Source organism: Arvicanthis niloticus, chromosome 9, assembly GCF_011762505.2.
Source record: "Arvicanthis niloticus isolate mArvNil1 chromosome 9, mArvNil1.pat.X, whole genome shotgun sequence".
Classification (NCBI taxonomy): Eukaryota; Metazoa; Chordata; class Mammalia; order Rodentia; family Muridae; genus Arvicanthis; species Arvicanthis niloticus.
In genome coordinates, this window is record NC_047666.1 from 69591107 (window position 1) to 69610871 (window position 19765).

General features: G+C 36.8%; 1 protein-coding gene and 2 pseudogenes across 1 annotated transcript; 2 read left to right on the top strand and 1 right to left on the bottom strand.

Moving 5' to 3' along the window:
* The first annotated feature begins 11524 nt into the window (after positions 1 to 11524).
* Positions 11525 to 12460, top strand: LOC117714659 (taste receptor type 2 member 42-like). The gene has a single exon (XM_034511224.2). It carries the CDS (start codon positions 11525 to 11527, stop codon positions 12458 to 12460), a length of 936 nt encoding a protein of 311 aa, XP_034367115.1.
* A 4592-nt stretch (positions 12461 to 17052) lies between these two features.
* Positions 17053 to 18083, bottom strand: LOC117715772 (taste receptor type 2 member 129-like; annotated as a pseudogene).
* A 280-nt stretch (positions 18084 to 18363) lies between these two features.
* On the top strand, positions 18364 to 19572 carry LOC117715773 (alpha-enolase pseudogene; annotated as a pseudogene).
* Positions 19573 to 19765: the final 193 nt, after the last annotated feature.

Genomic DNA, 19765 nt, shown 5'->3' on the forward strand with positions numbered 1-19765 from the left:
CTATCTCCATGGTAGTCTCCCTTTGTGATTTCATTATTGTTTCTACTTCCAGTTTTAGATCCTGGATGGTTTTGTTTAATTCCTTTTCCCGTTTGGTTGTGTTTTCTTGCAATTCCTTAAGGGATTATTGTGTTTCCTCTTTAAGTGTTTCTATCTGTCTAACAGTGTTCTCTGTAAGTTCTTTGAGATTGTTATTTATGTCTTTCTTAAAGTCCTCTATCATTGTCATGAGAAATGATTTTAATTCTGAATCTGGCTCTTCTGTTGTCAATGGGTGTTCAGGGCTTACTATGATGGGGGAACTGGGTTCTGATGATGTCAAGTAACTTTGGTTTTTGTTGCCTGCGTTCCTGCGCTTGCCTTTTGCCATCTGGTTAACTCTATTGCTGCCTGTACTTGCTGTCTCTGACTGAAGCCTGTCTTTCTAGTTATCTTGCTTGTGTCTGATCTTCTAGGGGTCCAGATATCTCTGTGATCTTTTCCAGCTCTACTGATTACAGTGGTACCTCTAGGATGCCTCAGGATTTGGTGCCTCCAAGGTAGCAGTCCAGCTAGGTGTTTGCAGTTCTGGGTGCAGTGTCTCCTCTAGGATATCTCAGGATATGTTGTCTGAAGCTCTGAGTTCAGTTGTTTCTCTGTGCCTCTGGGTTGAGTGGACCTTCCAGTATGTCTCAGGCAGAATCCGGGGTCCACACAACAGCAGACCCGGCAGAGGTCTGGTCCAGGCCTCAGATCCGGGAGAAGGGCGGAAGGGCTGAACTCATGTTTTAAGGGTTCTTTTCCACAGCCTTCAGGGCTGTCCTAAAGGTCCAGCATTTTTCATTTTGCTTAGACATTAGCCACACTTTTGCCCCCTCAACTCTGATTATCACTTCTGGACTCTTACTATTATTCTTGCCATCTGATTATCATGGCATCATTAACATTAACAGGGAGTACATTCCTTAATGAAGGAATGTAAAATATATACATTATTATACAAACAATCTTTATGCCCATGTCAGCCATCGACATTCCTGGAAGCTAAAGTCTGCTGTCCCTGTCCCAGGAACAGTAACCATGTCATTGTGTCCACAACAAGGCCATGCTGGACCCAGCAGTAATTTACTTAGTAAAATACACTGGCTGACCAGTCAGCCAAAAATATCATTTAGATTCTAACTACCTACTGCATCATTATGTGTGTATGCCATCATGCCTGACTTTTACATAAAATCTATGGACTTAGCTCTAGTCTTTACCTCTGGGCAGTAAGCACTTTACAAACCTCTACAAACAACTGGTCTACTCAGTCCCTTGGGTTTTCATTCATTTAGTATGGAGCTTAATTTTGAGCCAATATGCCAACAAAATAGAAGCTACTATTAGTATCAACAAAATAGTATCAAATAAAATACACTAGACTATAAAATATATCAATATTGAAAAACATATGTATCTAATGAAAAATAAGTATAACAAATAAACTAGTAGTTCTTTCAAAATTATGTGAAATATTTTCTGGAAACTATAAAAATATTAAGATAATACAAACCAACAAAATTTTATTATAAATAATAAATTAATAAACTATTAATAATTATTAATTAGGATACAAACTCAAATCTACTAAATAAATACATTCTTTTAGCAAAATAAATCATCAAATCATTATTCTAATAATATATTTAACTTTTGAAAGCACAGTTCTTTAATAAACCAGAAAACACAACATGTGTCAAGGAATTACTGCTAAAAATATGTTTTTTTCTATTACTGTGATTTTGTTATATATGAATTGATAATACTAGTTATATGACTATTCCATAAATTTGGGATGCAAATTATATAGCAATTCAGTCATAGGTACAAATGAAAAGGTCCCTGCATTACATTAGGCTTCATAATAAAACAGGCAAAGAATGGTCCACTCGAAATGAGATATTTGAAAATTACAGCCAAAACTTCCACATTCGTAGCTGTGAGCATATTCCTTGAAAATGTGTTTAGTAGATTAACTGATCAAATATAAAGTAAATCAGGTTGAATAAATCACAGTTATATTTACAAAATAAAAGTAGTTAGGGATAGAACACAAATATTATATTGTATGAAAGAAATTAATTTCAGTGACCATCATATATTATCATGGTTAATGCTGAAATAATGATGCCACTTTAGAAACATAAATAAAGGTAAAAGAGATTGTGTAGCATACACATTTCCCATAGTGAGAAAATGAGAAAAATTAAAATGTCATTAGATGCAATTAGACAATTAGAAGACATTGTCTTCTTCTCCATGCTCTGCATTTGTCATCTCTTGGTGTCTGAGAGGACTGATCTCAGTACCGTCCATAGATAGAAAAACCCTAGAAGCTTAAGTGACTTGCTATGAAATGGCAATATTCACATGTCACCCATGAATATCCTCCCATATACTTTTAATTGGTTATATATCATTTCTTATATGTAATGTGATAGAAATATTGTGTAAACAGCTGTTATTTTCTACTATTTAAAGAACTGTGACAAGAAACTATGGGAGATGATCACAAAAATGTTTTGGGAATCCAATCACTCCACATCTTTGTGCCTGAATTTCAGTCACAGTAACACAGAAAGAGAAGATTGCCTCAGTTTACTGTATCTCAGAACCAGGATAGAAGAATGGATGGAAGGAAAAGAGACTAGAGCAGCTTGGTAGAACATCACAGTAACATTTTTTTAAAAGCATTTTAGAGATCCGAAGTTGTACAAAAAGATGCAGAAAGAAAATTGGATACACAAGCACAGAAGCAAGCATGCTTTGAAGGCTCTGATGTTACCTACAGTGCTAGTGTCTTAGTATCATTGGGCACTGACTTAAATCATCTTGTGATGTTTCCACAGGGAGAATATGAGCAGGAAAAAAGTAATCAGACTCATGATGAAGGGTACAAAAAGTAAAACAGTGTATAGGATTCAGAGAAATTTCTGTAGTCTTATTCAAACTAGAACCATAAAATGCATTTTCCCCATATATCCACCATCCAAAACAAAATTATGTCTATGCAGTTGTAATGTATTTTTAAAAGTATAGGACCAGAACTGCTAGCAGAATCACTCAAATCATTCTTTTAACTCTCCACTTTAGATGACAAATTATGGTGTTAAAAAAAATGGCTGTCTTGAGATACAAAATATATTGATGTAGCAAGCCAGAGGCTACAATGGTTGCCCACAGTTCAGGAGACATAGATCCTTCTAATAATTTTCCAACCATAAGTAAAGCTGAGTATAACATATAGACCAGTGTACTTATAAATATTGAATAGAGCAAACAATGTGGAGGATGGCTAGGACAGTGAAGGTTTGATCTACTGTAGTAATCTTTCTTTTCTTGTTCCAGCTTGTGCAGTTTACAGAGCCACAAATGCATTATAAAATTTTTTGTTATGAATTCCTCAATTAAAATTGTCATTAATAATCTCATGAGAATGTCATCATTGTCTCTCATAATGACTTCATTTTGACACTCCTTGAAGAAAATTTGAGATGGTTACATTATACAATCATCACATTTTTGCTTCTCCATCTCTCATTTTAAATAACTATAAGCAGACAGAAAATGCCCTAAGCCAAGGATTGGGTCCATGGTCTCCTTCGTACATATGTACTTTCCCTCATGGTTTGATGCACATCAGTGCTCTGCCCCACAGCCTTAGATGTTTTCTAACCAATGACATGTGATACATTGAGTTGTCATGTGCTAAGATGCAAACATTTCATTATTTTGCTGTTTATATCTCACCTGTATACTTTAATTTGGAACAAAAGTACTTCAATTTAGAAAAAAGACATTAGAAAATTCTACTGTATATAGACATCAAAGGGATTTATGAGCTTTCTAGGCTTAGAAAATCTCAAAAATGTATCAAAATAGCTCAATATTTTTCTAGGGTTCTTCCTACAATATTCAGATATCTAAAAATATCATAGACCAAACATTCTCTTCTTGAAGTATTTAGGACCAAAAATGGGATTTTCTTATTTGATTTTTCTAAACAAGGTCATTGATGAATACTCAGGCAAACACACACAAATAATCTCACTTTTTAGTAGAAATCTCCCTTTTCTACATTTTAATTTATAAATTTTACAATATTGTTAGCCATCTAGTACATGGCTCTTCTGGGCCAGTTGATCATAAAGTATTTAATAATGCTTTTGTATAACTTATGCAAAAATGATGTAAATACTCAGTATATTCGGGGCTACTTTACATAGGCATAGAGTAGGATCAGCTTTCCCATTTGGGTATGAACCATATACTGGTCAGAAATGAGTTTATCTACCCAATGTTCTTCATATTGCACTTGTTTGCTGCTCATTTGACCTGATATTTTTTCATTAGCACAAAAGACCATCCCTCCCATTCACATCTCTCTCTCTCCCTCTTTTTCTTTTTTTTATTTTTTTTTAAAGACAGGGTTTCTCTGTGTAGCCCTGGTTGTCCTGGAACTCAGTCTGTAGACCAGGCTGGCCTGGAACTCAAAATCTGCCTGCCTCTGCCTCCCAAAAGCTGGGATCAAAAGCATGTGCCACTACTGCCCACCTCATTCACATCTCTTTAATGACCATAATTCACAGCTGTCATTGAAAATGAAGGATAGGAAAGGAGGAAAATGAATAACATGAAACAGAGAAAGCTTAGTTTCTAGAGTTCTAAACAAATAAACTTTATAGTTAAGTTATATACATATATATACTGAAAATCAAGTTGTATAAACTTTAGCAGTGACACATAGTGGCATAAGGGCATAAGTGGAATGAAAGGATTAATGGACAAAAAAGAAAATCCAAAATATGTCCAAAACTCTCACATCTGTACAATAATCATATGAAAGATATACAAAGAATGTATAAAAAACTAAGAATGTAAAAAAATAATGAAAACTGTAGAAGAATTTAATCCACAAATCCCTCTGGCTAGAATACAGACATATTTTTAATCCAGAACAATGTAGGTAAGTTTAGATTATAGAAGGAAATAGCCATGCTTGAAAGGGACTCATATTTCAGAGGCAGACTAAGAGATGAATCAAAGAAAGATATAACAGAATAAGTCAGAGATAGAATATACCCAATTCTCATGAAAACATCACAGGAAAGAAAAACTATTTAAGAGCAGTTCTGGAAGAGAAAGAGAATTTGGTATCAGTCAAGTGAATTAAGTAAAGTGGAATTGAGTTGACTTGTGAGTTCATGCAATATACTGTGCAGGTCAGCAGAGGCTGTTGAAGCCAGAAAATAAAGGGGAGGCAGAAGATTAGAACAAATTGCCCAAGTAGGTTTGAGGACAAGCAGAGAAATTCATTTAGAAGGTTAGAGAAGCCAGACGACATCTTGGAGAGAAATGTGAGCCAGAACAGCTGAGTTGAACCAACTAGCCAGAGTCCAGAAAGAATTAGAATGGGTGAATTTATTCAGCAGTAAGTCCCAGATGCTTAAAACATTCTAGGCAAAGGGTAGCAAAGGATGGAAGCTGAAGACTTCAAGATCTAGGCTTTCAGAAGTCTAAATTCTATAGAGGCTAGAAGCTTCCAGGCCTAGGCCTAGGGATAGTTAGAACAAAGAAGGAAATGCCCTGGGCTCAGGTCAAGCTTTGTGAATGCATATCTCCATACAGCTCTCACCTAATCACTTCATCTGAGAAAATGAAAGTTATTTTATATAAAACTTTGATAATTAAAATAGTCTTACCTTTAAGGTGGAAATGGGCCTAGAAGTGAGGTTGTAGTAAGGGTACTGATAGTGGGATTTTATGAACTATCAAAATAAACACAACTTAGATCCTATCATGGGGCACAAACATCAAGAAGCTTTCCTAATTTCACTATGGCACCTTTCACCGTAGTTTGTAACACTTTAGATTCCACCAGCATAACAACTTCTAAGGAAAGACTTTACCTCACAAATGAATGAGAAGAAAATGGAGTTCAATTCCTATACTTGACATTCACAAAATATACTGGTGGGTTTAATTTGTGGCAAAGGATAATGTCTTTACCCATCATAAGTTAATGCAGCAGGTAAGTGTATCTAAAAGTTGGTGTTGTATTATGTCAATTTTGTCACCCCTTGCCAGTAATTCATCAAAAATTATACATCAATCATATTTTCCCATGTTTTTAGCTTGTAGCATGATTGCTTTAATGCTATTCCTATTCATATATGTCTATCAATAGTTATGAATATAAGAATAAACCTAATTTAAATGAAATTTTTTTATCTTGGAAGACATTAAAGCAATACTTTAGTAGAGTTCTTTCTTTGACCCTAAACTGTGAGTAGTTTGCTTCTAACTCTATGTTGGGAGTCCAAATTTCTTTCACCACAGATCACCAGAGAAACCAGGAGTTAAACATGTAGCAGGGGCTTCTCAATGGAAAAGACAAAAATACCTGCATTCCATGCATAAAGCTGAGATTGGTGACATTTTGCTCTCTGTGGAGGCAGACCTTGCCTACATCTCATAGAATGCTTATTCAAATCTCTCCATCCTTAATATTTCTCTTTAGTTCTCTTTAGTCAAGAGAACCCATTCTTAGGGAAAGATGTGACATATTGGCTGCTAGAAGCAATACTGGGATGAAGTGTAGCTATCTTCTATTTGAGTTTGTTGGAAGATTACTTTCTTGCTGTTTTGTAACAGCCCACTCAGTTCTGCAGGTCAGGGTCTGGAGGGGCAAGCAACAAGAAGAATGGAGACAAGACAGAGGGTCTAATCAAGTTTCAAGTCTCATTTATTGTCTCTCTCTCCTATTGAAGAGAAATCTGGGGTATTTATAGGCTTTTGCCATGTGCCTTGTAGGCGCGTGGATATCATGTGCTTTGCAGGCTTGGATACCACGTGCGCCTTACAGACATGTATGGTGTGGATAGCACTTGCACCTCATGCCTTGCAGGCGTGGATACCATGTGTGCCTTGCAGCTGGGGGCAGTAAACAGCAAAACAAAACATGTGGGATATCAGAGTGTGCTTCAGCTGTTGTAGGCTGTTGAAAACCAAGTCTCAACGTCAGGGTACATGGCTTGAGATGGCTACAAAGCTGATAGCCGCTTTCTGCTAAAAGTGGGCTCCCAACACCTTTTCTAGGTAGTAATTGTCTTCCTTGTGTTAGAATTTTTCATCTATTATCCTTTGTAGGGCACGATTTGTTGAAAGGTATTGTGTAAATTTGGTTTTGTCATAGAAAATCTTGGCTTCTCCATCTATAGTAATTGAGCATTTTGCTGGGTATAGTAGTCTGGGCTGGCATTTGTATTCTCTTAGGTCTGTATAACATCAGTCCAGGATCTTCTGGCTATTATAGTCTCTGTGAGAAGTCTGGAGTAACTGTTATAGGTCTGCCTTTATATGTTACTTTACCTTTGTCCCTTACTTCTTTTAATATTTTTCTTTGTTTTGTGCATTTGGTGTTTTGATTATTATGTGATAGGAGAAATTTCTTTACTGGTCTAATCTATTTGTAGTTCTGTAGGCTTCTAGTATGTTCATGGGAATCTCTTTATGTTAGGAAAGTTTTCTTCTATAATTTAGTTGAAGATATTTACTGGCCCTTTAATTTGGGAATCTTCACTCTCATCTCTACCTATTATCTTTAGGTTTGGTCTATACATTGTGTGCTGGATTTTCTGGATGTTTTGGGTTAGGAGCTTTATGAATTTTGCATTTTCTTTGACAGTTGTGTCAATGTTTTCCATGGCACCTTCTGCCCATGAGATTCTCTCTTCTATCTCTTTTATTCTGTTGGTGATGCTTGCATCTCTGACTCCACATCTCTTTCCTTGGTTTTCTATCTGCAGAGTAGTCTCCTTTTGAGATTTCTTTATTGTTTCTATGTTCATTTTTAGATCCTGGATGTTTTGTTTATTTCCTTCAACTATTTGCTTGCATATTTTTGTAATTCTTTAAGAGATATTTGTGTTTCCTCTTTAAGGGCTTCTACCTGTTTACCTGTGTTCTCCTGTATTTCTTTAATGAAGTTATTTATGTCCTTTTAAAGTCTTCTATCATCAGCATGAGAAGTTATTTTAAATTTGAATCCTGCTTTTTTTGTATGATGGGGTGTCCAGGACTTGCTATAGTGGGAGAAGTAGGTTCTGATGATGCCAGGTAACCTTGGTTACTATTGCTTATATTCTTGCATTTGCCTTTCTCCATCTGGTTTTCTCTAGTGCTATCTGCACTCACTGTTTCTGACTGGAGCCTGTTTCTCCTGTTATTGTGCTTCTGTCAGAATTCCTCAGAGTCCAGCTGTCTCTGTGATCCTGTGATCCTGTGATCCTGAGCTTCTGGGTGGAAGATCTCCTGGGACTCAGGCTGCCTCTGGAATCCAGAAATCCTATGATCCTTGGCATGTTAGAGCTCCTGGGAGTCTAGCTTCCTTAACTGCTCTGAGTGCAGCAGATTCTCTGCTGCTATGAGTGCAGTGTTTCTGCTAGGATGGGTCAGGATATGGTGTCATCATGGGAGCAGACCAGCTAGGTGCCTGCCCCAGCAAAAAGGCCTAAGTAAGGGGCAGAAGAAGAGTGGTATTCTGGAAGGGAGAGTTTGGATGGGTGATGTTCCCCAGGCTCCCAACTGCAGTTCTGGTGCTTCTTGTCTGGGGGAGGGCTCTTACCTGCTGGTGTGAGTGCAGTGTTTCCTCTAGGATGGGCCAGAATATGCTGTTTTCACAGGAGTAAACCAGCTACAAGTCTGACCCAGCAAAAAGGCAATACTAACTTATATTACCTTTAGATATGTGCTTTGAATTCGTGATCTCTTCAGGACTTTTTTTTAACATGAAGGGATGTTGAGATGATCATATCCTTTGTTTCCCAGAGTTTGTTTGTGTAGTGTATTACGTTGAGGAATTTTCATATATTGAACCACCTCTGAATCCCTGGATGAAGCCTACAACAAAAACCACACAAAGCCCACATACTCATGTAAACTTAAAGTGGTCAGAGAAGAAATAAAAAACAAAATCAAAGACTTCATAGAATTCAATGAAAATGATGACATCATACCCTAACTTGTGAGAAACAATGAAAGTAGTGTTAAGAGGAAAAGTTATAGCATTAATTGCCTTAATTTAAAAAAAAAATGGAGATACCTCTTCCAGGCAGCTTAATGGCCCACCTGAAAGCTCTAAAACAAGAAAAACAAACAAACACAAGAGAAGTGGACAGCAGGAAATAATCAAAATCAGGGCTGAAATCAAACAGTTAGAAATACAGAGAATGATACAAAGAATCAAAGAAACCAAGAGCTAGTTCTTTGAGAAAATAAATAAGATAATCTCTTACCCAAACTGACTAAAGGGTACAGAGACAGTATCAAATTTAACAAAATCAGAAATGAAAAGTAAGACATAACAAAAGAAATGAGGAAATTTAAAAAGTCATCAGAGCCTACTACAAAAGTCTATGCTCTACAAGACTGGAAAATCTAGATGAAATGGATGATTTTTCTAGACAGATACCAGGTACCAAAATTAAATCAAGATCAGGTAAATGGTCTATACAGTCCAACCACCCCTAAGCAAATAGAAATTGTCATGAAAAACTTCTCAACCAAAAAGCCCAGAGCCAGATGGTTTTAGTGCACAATTCTACCAGACCTTCAAAGAAGAGATAATACCAATATACCTATAACTATTTTCCAAAATAGAATAGAAGGAACACTACCTAATTAATTCTATGAAGCCAGTTACATTGATAACTAAACCATATAAAGATGCAATGAAGAAAGATAACTTTAGACTAATCTCATTCATGAATAACATTGCAAAATGGAAAACAATATACATGGTATGAAAGTTTATCAAAAACTTTGTCTCAAAATCAAAAACAATGAATTCAGTGAGAAGTAAGCATCATATTTACTCTCAGCTTTTGTTGAAAACTTTTTAATAGAGAAGAATTTATTTCTACTCTCCAATTACTAGGAATGTTATAATATATATTGTAGATTTGATCAACATTTATTTATTATTATTTGATTATTTTCTAGCCTAGATTCTTTCATGAATCATTGTTTTAGTGCAGTTTCACCTTCAACAGGTTACTGTTTTTCAGAATGTTGTTTCTTCATTGGGACATCACTGACTCTTTAATCATAGCATTTGGCTTCTAATAAACTAGACTACTTCACATAAATTAGACATCAGTTTTTCTCTGATCTGGTTTGTATGAGACCTGTTCTAATACCACATTTGTCAAAAAGATTCATTGATTCTTCATCTCAGAGGCTGTCATCATTATGAGGTTTTTTTTTTTCCCATCTTTATTGATGAATCTGCCCCAAACAATCATTTGCACTTTAAAAAGTAAAACTACAAAAATTCTTTATTTTCTTTTAGTTTTGTTCTAATACTATCACACACAAACAAATACAAACACACACATGCAGACACACACAGACATATACACAAACACGCACACATACACACAAAGTATGTCTCTCCTTTCCTTTAAAAAATCTCACTTAAAGCAATTTTCTAGCTGTCTTTTAAATCAAAACTGGCACTGTCATGCCTCTAGCCAAAACAAATGTAACCCATGAACTGTTAGAGCTCAAAACTTAGGAATATATTTAATTGTAAAGACCACTCAAATATACTCGAGAAACATCTAGAAAGAAGTTACAAAAAATTAACAAAAGTAAGGCTTTAATCTCAGAATAGCTTTATTTGGGTATCTTTTTGTAGTTTGTTTAGTTCATCCAAAATTTAACCTGTTAGTGCTCCATAAATTCTAAGTCTCTCTAAGATCCAAGTATCTATTCTCTCCTTTCTGTTCTAGAAAGATGCTTTAAGTACGTTGTTACTCCTTTTCAGTGTTTACACACTATTTTTTACACTCATTCTTCCTGTTGTTGTTATTCTATGTGTTCCTTAATTTTATCTTTTTAAAAACTCCCTTTTATAAATGTCATACACATAACAAATACACTGCATATTTATGGAAGCCATAACTAAATTATTGAGAATTCTCTTAGCTCTTACTTTGAAGAGTAACTAAGACATCTGGTTCCACAGAGTTTAGTGTTTCAGGTCAGGAGGAAAATATGACAATGAAAAAAATTTTTATTCAAATTTGTATTTTAATATATTTGACTTTATCATTTCTGACATTACATCAATATGAAATTTAAGGGCATATGAATGATGATGTAGGCATAAAGACTATCTGGATTAGAATGTAATATTTCTTTTAAAACAGCTTTAAATAAAAATACCAGACTATATTCAAAACAGATCTTTATAGATTAAGTGTGGGACTAAAGTTGAAAAAAGACAAAAACTTAGGACTAAGATTTTCTTAAGTATATGTGAATTTCTACTCAGTTGAAGGAGTTTCTAATCAAAGCTGAAATTACAGTAGAAAGGAGCAAGGTAAATATGGCAAAGAGTGAGTTTCTGTGGAAGTTTGTTTGAGAAGTGATCAGCGAGGTAAATTGCTAGAAGTTTGGATGACCTTTTTCTGTTTAAATGCTTACAGGATAAGATCAAATGTATATGATACTGGTAATAGCTGTATGTATAACTGGAATACTGGGGAATGTGTTCATTGGACTGGTAAACTGCTCTGACTGGGTCAAGAACCAGAAAATCACCTTCATCAACTTCATTCTGCTCTGTTTGGCAGCTTCCAGAGTCAGCTCTGTGATGGTGGTATTTATTGATGCAACCATACTAGAACTAGCTCCTCATTTCTATCATTCTTACACTCTAGCAAAATGCTCTGATATATTCTGGGTTATAACTGATCAACTGTCAACGTGGCTTGCCACCTGCCTCAGCATTTTCTACTTATTCAAAATAGCCCACTTCTCCCATCCCCTTTTTCTCTGGTTGAAGTGGAGATTGAGAGGAGTGCTTATTGTTTTTCTTGTGTTTTCTTTGTTCTTACTGATTTTTTATTTTCTACTTGTTGAAATACTTTCTATTTGGGGAGATATTTATGTGATACCTAAAAGCAATCTGGCTTTATTTTCAGATACAAGTAAGACCTTTGGTTTTCAAAAGATAATTGTTTTTGACATGATGTATTTAGTCCCATTTCTTGTGTCTCTAGCATCACTGCTTCTATTATTTTTTTCCTTGGTGAAGTGCAGTCGAAACCTTGTTCCAACTTCTACCACCTCTGAAGATTCCAGAACCAAGATCCACAAGAAGGCCATGAAAATGCTGGTGTTTTTCCTTGTTCTCTTTATAATTCACATTTTTTGCATACTGGTTGCACGGTGGTTATCATTTTTGTTTCCATTGAACAGGTCAATTAGTTTTGTCTTCTTAACATTAAACATCTTTCCCCTAACTCACTCATGTATTCTCATCCTGGGAAACAGCAAGCTTCGACAGAGAGCAATGAGTGTCCTGCAACATCTTAAAAGACAGCTTCAAGAGCTGATCATCTTCCTTCATAGAGTCTCCTGTCTACACTAGGGGAACAGCTTAACAGAGAGACTTGGATGGTCACTGGTGAATTGTTCTTTTAAGTACTGCTGAACATTTATAGACTAGAGCATACTGCTTTTCATGAGAAAAACACCATATCACAGTCACGTTATAACAGCCAAACCAGTCTTTTTATAATTTGTTTACAATTTTTGTTACTTATAGTCTCAAATATGTTTAAAGAGAATAGTTAATTTTACAGGCAAAAGGTATAAAATACAGGGAATGTTTATATTTCCTTAGATATCAAAGTTACTTGTAAGCTTCAATAAGTAGAAGAAGGGCAAGATGTTGATAGGAGATTAAGAAAATCTAAAGGTACAAAGAGAAAAACGTCGTCACCTTTTAAATTATTTTAAAACTCTCTGTTTATATTTATTTACTTTATATGTATAAATGTTTTGTCTGCCTGTATGTCTTTGCACCACATGTGTTTGTCTAGTATCCAGGGAGTTCACTGGAGGGAATCAAATCCTCTAGAAATAAGGTACAAATTGCTGTGAGTAACACTGTGAGTACTGGGAACTAATCTGAGTCCTCTGCCTGGACAAGTGCTTTTTCCTGCTGAGCCATCTTTTCAGTCTGCACAGCTCAGACCCATTGCTGTTTTGGTAATTCCATAACGATGAGGTGACAGTCTGAGGTTTGTATGGTACGGCAGATGGGCTGTAATCATATCCTAATGTTCTTATACAAACTGAAGTTAGAGATTGTATTCTTTAATGAGACTCTTCCCCATATAACTAATGTTATATTTTTATCAATTATTTGGGAATGTCCTACAATGTACCCTGAAAAATCTTTGCTTTCCAATCCTCAGAGGTCTATCCTTCCACCACTGCATAGCCCACTCTCCAAAGAGAGAAAGAAAACACCTAGTCCAATTTGTGTTATCCATGTATTCATTAGAGCATGGCCAAACTCCCAGTTGGCAACCTCTTAGAGAAAACTGAACCACCACCATCACAGGACATCAAAGGCATTTTTATCACAAATTTAAAGGGCAATCTTCAATAGCTTTCACTGTGGATTGTTTCTGTTTTATTTAGGGGTTGGGCGAAGGCGTCAAGAGGTTGTCACAGAAACCTTTAATATCTCTTATTTTCAGTTATGAGTCTGAAGTCATAGTACTACAATACCACTGCAAAAAAAAAAAAAAAAAAAAAAAAAATTCCTTGCCTATACAAGCTTTCAGCAGCATGGACCAGTGAGATCAACATGATTTTCTGGTAACAACATGGACCAGAAACATCATCATGGATTCAGGTGGCATTACAGACCATGGATATCAACATTATCTCTGGCAGCAAGAACCAGGATATTTTGAGGAGGCTTAATTCAGAAAAATGAACTGTTCTTCATTTTAGATATCCTGATGTTATCAATCATGTTGATAGTGTGGTTGAGCACCAAACTTGGGGAGAGGACCTTCAAGAGTTCCAGGCTGCTGTATACCACCCTGTCTTTAGTGTCAGGTGCCCTTAGTGTCAGAGTATGACCATCATGTGTGTAGCCTGTGGGCAGCAATGCATCCTTGTATTTTCCTCCCCCTAGCAGGGAGAGTAGCAGGAGCAGAAGCTTCAGTGGTTCCATACCTCTGGACAGCCTGTCAGATATCACCAGGCAAGACAGGCCCAGTGGTAGCCCAAGGCTCCAGGTGGCATGAGGGCCAGCCTTACTTGACAAGAACATGTGCCTTTGTCTGCACTCCCATATCTGTGGCTGCTACCTCTTCTCTGGTTTTTCTCTAAGGTCTCATATGACACCACTCCACCATCTTTTCATTCAGTTCTACAAAACCAATTTTTAAAAACATCATCCCATAAGAACTGCCCTTTACAGGTTACTCTGGAGATATTGCAGACTCTGAAAGCTCATCCTCTGCTGCCTTCTTCTAAAAGGATCTATGGACTTAGCCTTCCTGGAGTGGCCCCACAGCTTAAATTATTTTTCTTTCTTTTATTTTTTTTTGTTTCTTTCTCTCTCCTCTTTCTCTCTCTCCTTCTCCCTCCCACTTTTCTCATCCTTCCCTATCTTTCTTCTTCCTTCCTTCCCTTACAAATGTTTTAAAAGAAAATACCAGGAGTCCTACTGAGAGTCTGCCTCTCAGCCTCTGATTTTATTTGTTTTATATTTGCTTTCTGAAACAATCAAGTGCACATTTCATATGGTGGACACACATAAACTGAATGGCTTCTTTTTTTCTCAACAAGCATTTGCATGTAGCTCATGTACCATTTTAATGAGTTACAACAGAGGGAAAAGGCAGTGTTTTGGTTTTACATATACCAAGTCCTTAGCTGTAAACTCTTCAGGGACACTTTCTAAAAGACAAGTCTCAGTAATCCGAGGAATTAATAACATTCAAACAAAATGAACTGAAAAAAATGCTAGTTTTTTATCAAAGATGTCAGGAAATAAAGGGAAGACTTTAATAATCCAATAAACATAACATAGAATCTAATTCTAACATTACCCCATTTGTGAATGATATTGTTTTTATTTTAACAGAGCAGAACACAGTTTAGAAAACACAGAAATAAATCCTTAAAGGAACTCTGTCCTTAAGCAGCAAGCAGCTTCTCTGAGCTAAGCTTTGGTATGAATAGGTAGCCAAAACTTTCTCAGTAATTAGCATAGTGAACTGGCAAACTAAATTTTCATCCACTCAACTTTAGCAAACAGCCTTCCTTTACTATTTTAATAGAGCTACCAAGGGTCCAGATTAGTTGATTCTGGTGGTCTTCCTGTGGAGTTCCTATCCCCTTCAGGGATCTCAATTTTCCCCCCAACTCTTCCATAACACTTCCTGAGCTGCTACCCTGATGTTTGGCTGTGCGTCTCTGCATCTGTTTCAGTCATCTGCTGGGTGGGGCCTCTCAGAGAACAGTTATACTAGACTTTTTTAATGAATGTCATTTTGTGTCTAGGTTACCTCACTCAGGATGATATTTTCTAGTTCCATCCATGAATTTGCAAAATTTATGATGTCTTTGTTTTTAATAGATAAGTAGAACCCTATCTCATTGTGCAAATAAACCACAATTTGTGTCCATTCTTTGGTTGAGGGGCATCTAGGTTACTTCCAGTTTCTGTCTATTAACAATAGAGCTGGTATAAATACAGGTCATCAAGTGACTTTATGGGATCATGGAACATTTTTTGGGTATATGTCCAGGAGTTGTATATGTCGGTCTTGAGGTAGCACTATTCCTAATTTTCTGAGAAACTGACAGATGGATTTTCAGAGTGGTTGTACAACTTTGCACTCCCACCAAAAGAGGAGTGTTTTCTTTGCTCCCTCACTAATATATGCAGTCACTTGAGTTTTTGATCTTAACCATTCTTATTAGAGTAAGTGGCAATCTCGTGGTCATTTTGATTTTGATTTCCTTGATAACTAAGAACTTTCAACATTTCTTTAATTGCTTCTTGACCATTTTAGATTTCTCTGTTGGAAATTCCCCATTTAAATCTGTACCTCATTGCTTCTCCTTCTTTTAATTTTTAATTTTAATTTATTCACTTTAAATCCAGCTCACTCCACCATTCCAAGGTCATCAACTCCCACAGTCTTTCCTCCAAATCTCCTTCTCTTTCATCTCTGAGGGGGTGAAAAAAATCCTTTAACTCTAAAATAAGTACAATTGTTTCATACAGAACACAATATTTAACAGCCTGAATACAGGCACAAGTTGTGTTTCCCTCTATTTTATATCTTAGAACATTAAACCTTTTAAAATATATTTTGCACATTTATTTAATTTATACTGCTTACAATATTATAACAACATGTATAATTGGATGAGTTAGGGATGATGTAATGGCTCAGTGGGTAACATTTCTTGGTGGCAAGTCTGATGACATTTGATCTTTAGAACATATGTGGTGAAAAGAACCAAATTATTCAGTCTGTCTTCTAACCTTCACCTGTGTGTTTTGTCATTTAAATGTACACACACACACACATACACACACCACTGTATACATAATAAATAAATGATTTTTAAAAAGTTTGTGCTGATTATGAGTTTACTCAGTCACAAAATATTGTAAATTTTTATTTCTTTGACAGCCAGTGCAATCTCAGCTCTGGTACCCAATGACAAAAAGAAGCATCAATGCATAATTAGAGTTTCATTAAATTATCATGAGGCCTACTTATTTTATATATCTAAAAATTAGACAGAATTATAGCACATGGTTGAAAAATCATGTAAACATATAATATATTGTAAATATATATTATATCGTCCTAAAATTATAAGTGTATCTAACTAAGAATGTTAAATTCTGAAACTAGTACTTTGAGTATCATGATTATAATTAAATAACTCATGATTCTCAGCATTTCCCAAACTCTTTCTCAATTAAACCTAAAGAAATCATTTTAGTTAATCTGATATCTTAAATATTCTGTATCTTATATACTATAACTTTATAATTTTAAATTATATGTGTGTGTTGTCCTTGTCGTGTGAAATATTTACATATAACTTTTATCAGAAAAAATTGATAAAGTAATGTAAAAAATTTTTAAAGAAAATAATATTAGAGAGTTTCTAATGAACTCAGCATTTTTAAAATATGCAAGATGATCTGCAATATATTTTAGGGACCCATGATATGAACCTGTGCTTCAGCCACTATAGCACAGAAAGAGAGGTCCCTCTCAGGTTTGTGTCTCCCCAGATCAAGACACATGAGTATCCTGAAAGAAAAATTGCTAAAATAAATCTCGCAGAACCTGACATAAAGAATGTTCTTCAACAACTCACTACTCCAAACTTCGATGAAATGAGCCAGAAAAAAATAATTCCACAGAGAAGGACATAGGTGATCATAGTTTATATGACTTTGTTGTGGGCACTGGTGAGGGCATCTCTGCTCCTTTGTGCATGCTGTTGCATCTTCTTGCAATGTCTCCACAGGGAGAAGATGAGCAGGAGAAAAGTTGACTGTGAAAGTGTAAAGGGTATGGATGTGAAAATACAGTTGTTTATGAGTAAAATAACTCTGTAAAATGATGCAGTGTTATTTGAAGTGAAATCATACAGCAGACAACCTCTGTAGTCACCTATCTGGATATCAATGTATGAGTTTATCATCAGAGTTTTTAGAACCAAGAAGGCCAAAGACATGAGCAAAGTCCCTGAAACAACCTGGTTAATTCTCATCTTTAAGTAAACAAAAATCGAGTTAGAAAAATTAGCTATTTTAAGAAAATGAAAAAGGCAAGGCATGCAGCAAACCACATGCTAAAATGATTGCTGAAAATCAAATGGAAATTAATCAGTTTTACCACTCTTCTAGTTACCAAGACGTGTGAGTATAGTGTAGACATTGATATAAAAGTGAACACTGTCAAAAGAACGTAGATTCTGGAGAAAGGCAAGGCTGTGAGTATTTGATTCACTGCAGAGATTTTTCTTCTCTTGACCCAGTGTATGCAGTTCACCAGAGCTATGAATCCATTTCCAATCCATCCTATTATTATTTCTACAATTACAATGGATGTAAACATGCTCTGTATGATTCTGTAATGCAAATTATGATTCATGAGATCACCATAGAAAATTTGCAGAGCTGTATCTGAGTCGTGAATCCTCATAACATACTCAGTTTTATAAATGATCTGTGTGGTAAGAAACAGCAAATATCAAGCTTTGACAATATTAGGCTCATATTACATATTTTTTCAGTGAGAAAGAAGTTTTTTCCCACTGAGTTCAACCAAGCTCCATCCAGAATACACTCTTTACACCAAGTGGTGTGGAGCATTTTTGAGTGAATCCTAAAGGTAATACTAAGTCTTCATGTTTTAGACAAAAATAAATACATATTATTTTTATTGGTTCCATGACTGCCATAGTAAAATTTTAAGCTGTCCCTTTATCGTCACATTGCTGACTTGGCAGGCAACCCTGAGGTCATCTTGCCAGTTCCAGCTTTCAATGTGATCAATGGCGGTTCTCATGCTGGCAACAAGCTGGCCATGCAAGAGTTCATGATCCTGCCTGTGGGGGCATCCTCTTTCTGGGAAGCCATGCGCATTGGAGCAGAGGTTTACCACAACCTGAAGAATGTCATCAAGGAGAAGTATGGGAAGGACTCCACCAATGTGGGTGATGAGGGTGGATTTGCACCGAACATCCTGGAGAACAAAGAAGCCCTGGAGCTGCTCAAGTCTGCAATCGCAAAGGCTGGCTACACGGACCAGGTTGTCATCGGCATGGATGTGGCCACCTCAGAATTCTACAGGTCTGGCAAGTACGACCTGGACTTCAAGTCTCCAGATGACCCCAGCAGGTACATCACACCGGACCAGCTGGCGGACCTGTACAAGTCCTTCATCAAGGACTACCCAGTGGTGTCCATTAAAGACCCCTTTGACCAGGACGATTGGGATGTTTGGCAGAAGTTCACAGCTAGTGCAGGCAACCAGGTGGTGGGAGATGACCTTACAGTGACCAACCCTAAGTGGATTGCCAAGGCCACAGGCGAGAAGTCCTGCAACTGCCTCCTGCTCAAAGTGAACCAGATCGGCTCAGTGACTGAGTCTCTGCAGGCGTGTAAGCTGGCCCAGTCCAATGGCTGGGGCGTCACGGTGTCCCACCGATCTGGGGAAACAGAGGACACTTTCATCGCCGACCTGGTGGTGGGGCTCTGCACTGGGCAGATCAAGACTGGTGCCCCTTGCTGATCTGAGCACCTGGCCAAGTACAATCAGATCCTTAGGATCGAGGAAGAGCTGGGCAGCAAAGCCAAGTTTGCTGGCAGGTCCTTCAGGAACCCCCTGGCCCAGTAAAGCATGGACAGGAGAGCCTGGAGCCACCCGCTGCTTATGTCCTCTGTCACTGATGTCATCCAGGCGGCTCAAGGCCGGCCCAGTGCTTGCCCCTCTCCTGTCACTGCTTCCTTAGACGTCCACACCTGACCACCAGGAACCCTGCTGGGGACCCGGGCTTTGTAATCATGTGATTGGTCTGAATCATTGTTTTTGTCACCTGACTTCCCAGCTAGTGTCTGGAGCCCTCAGAACTCCAGTGTAATCTCTAGGGTACCCACCATCAAGACTCCCCCAGTGGTTTACATGCAAAAATAAAAGTCATAGAACCCCCCCCCCCCCAAATAAGAAATGGTAAGATTCTTATATAATGTAACAGGTGACAGTGAAACATAAAATATCATGTTGTTCATTCTTCCTGGTCAAGATATATTCTCTGCATTTTTGGAGTAAGCATGATTTCTCAAATAATAATATTCTTTAATATGGTTTTGCTCATGTTCATG

Coding starts and splice junctions, on each gene's coding strand:
- LOC117714659 (XM_034511224.2), top strand. CDS start 11,525: ATGTATATGATACTGGTAATAGCTGTATGTATAACTGGAATACTGGGG.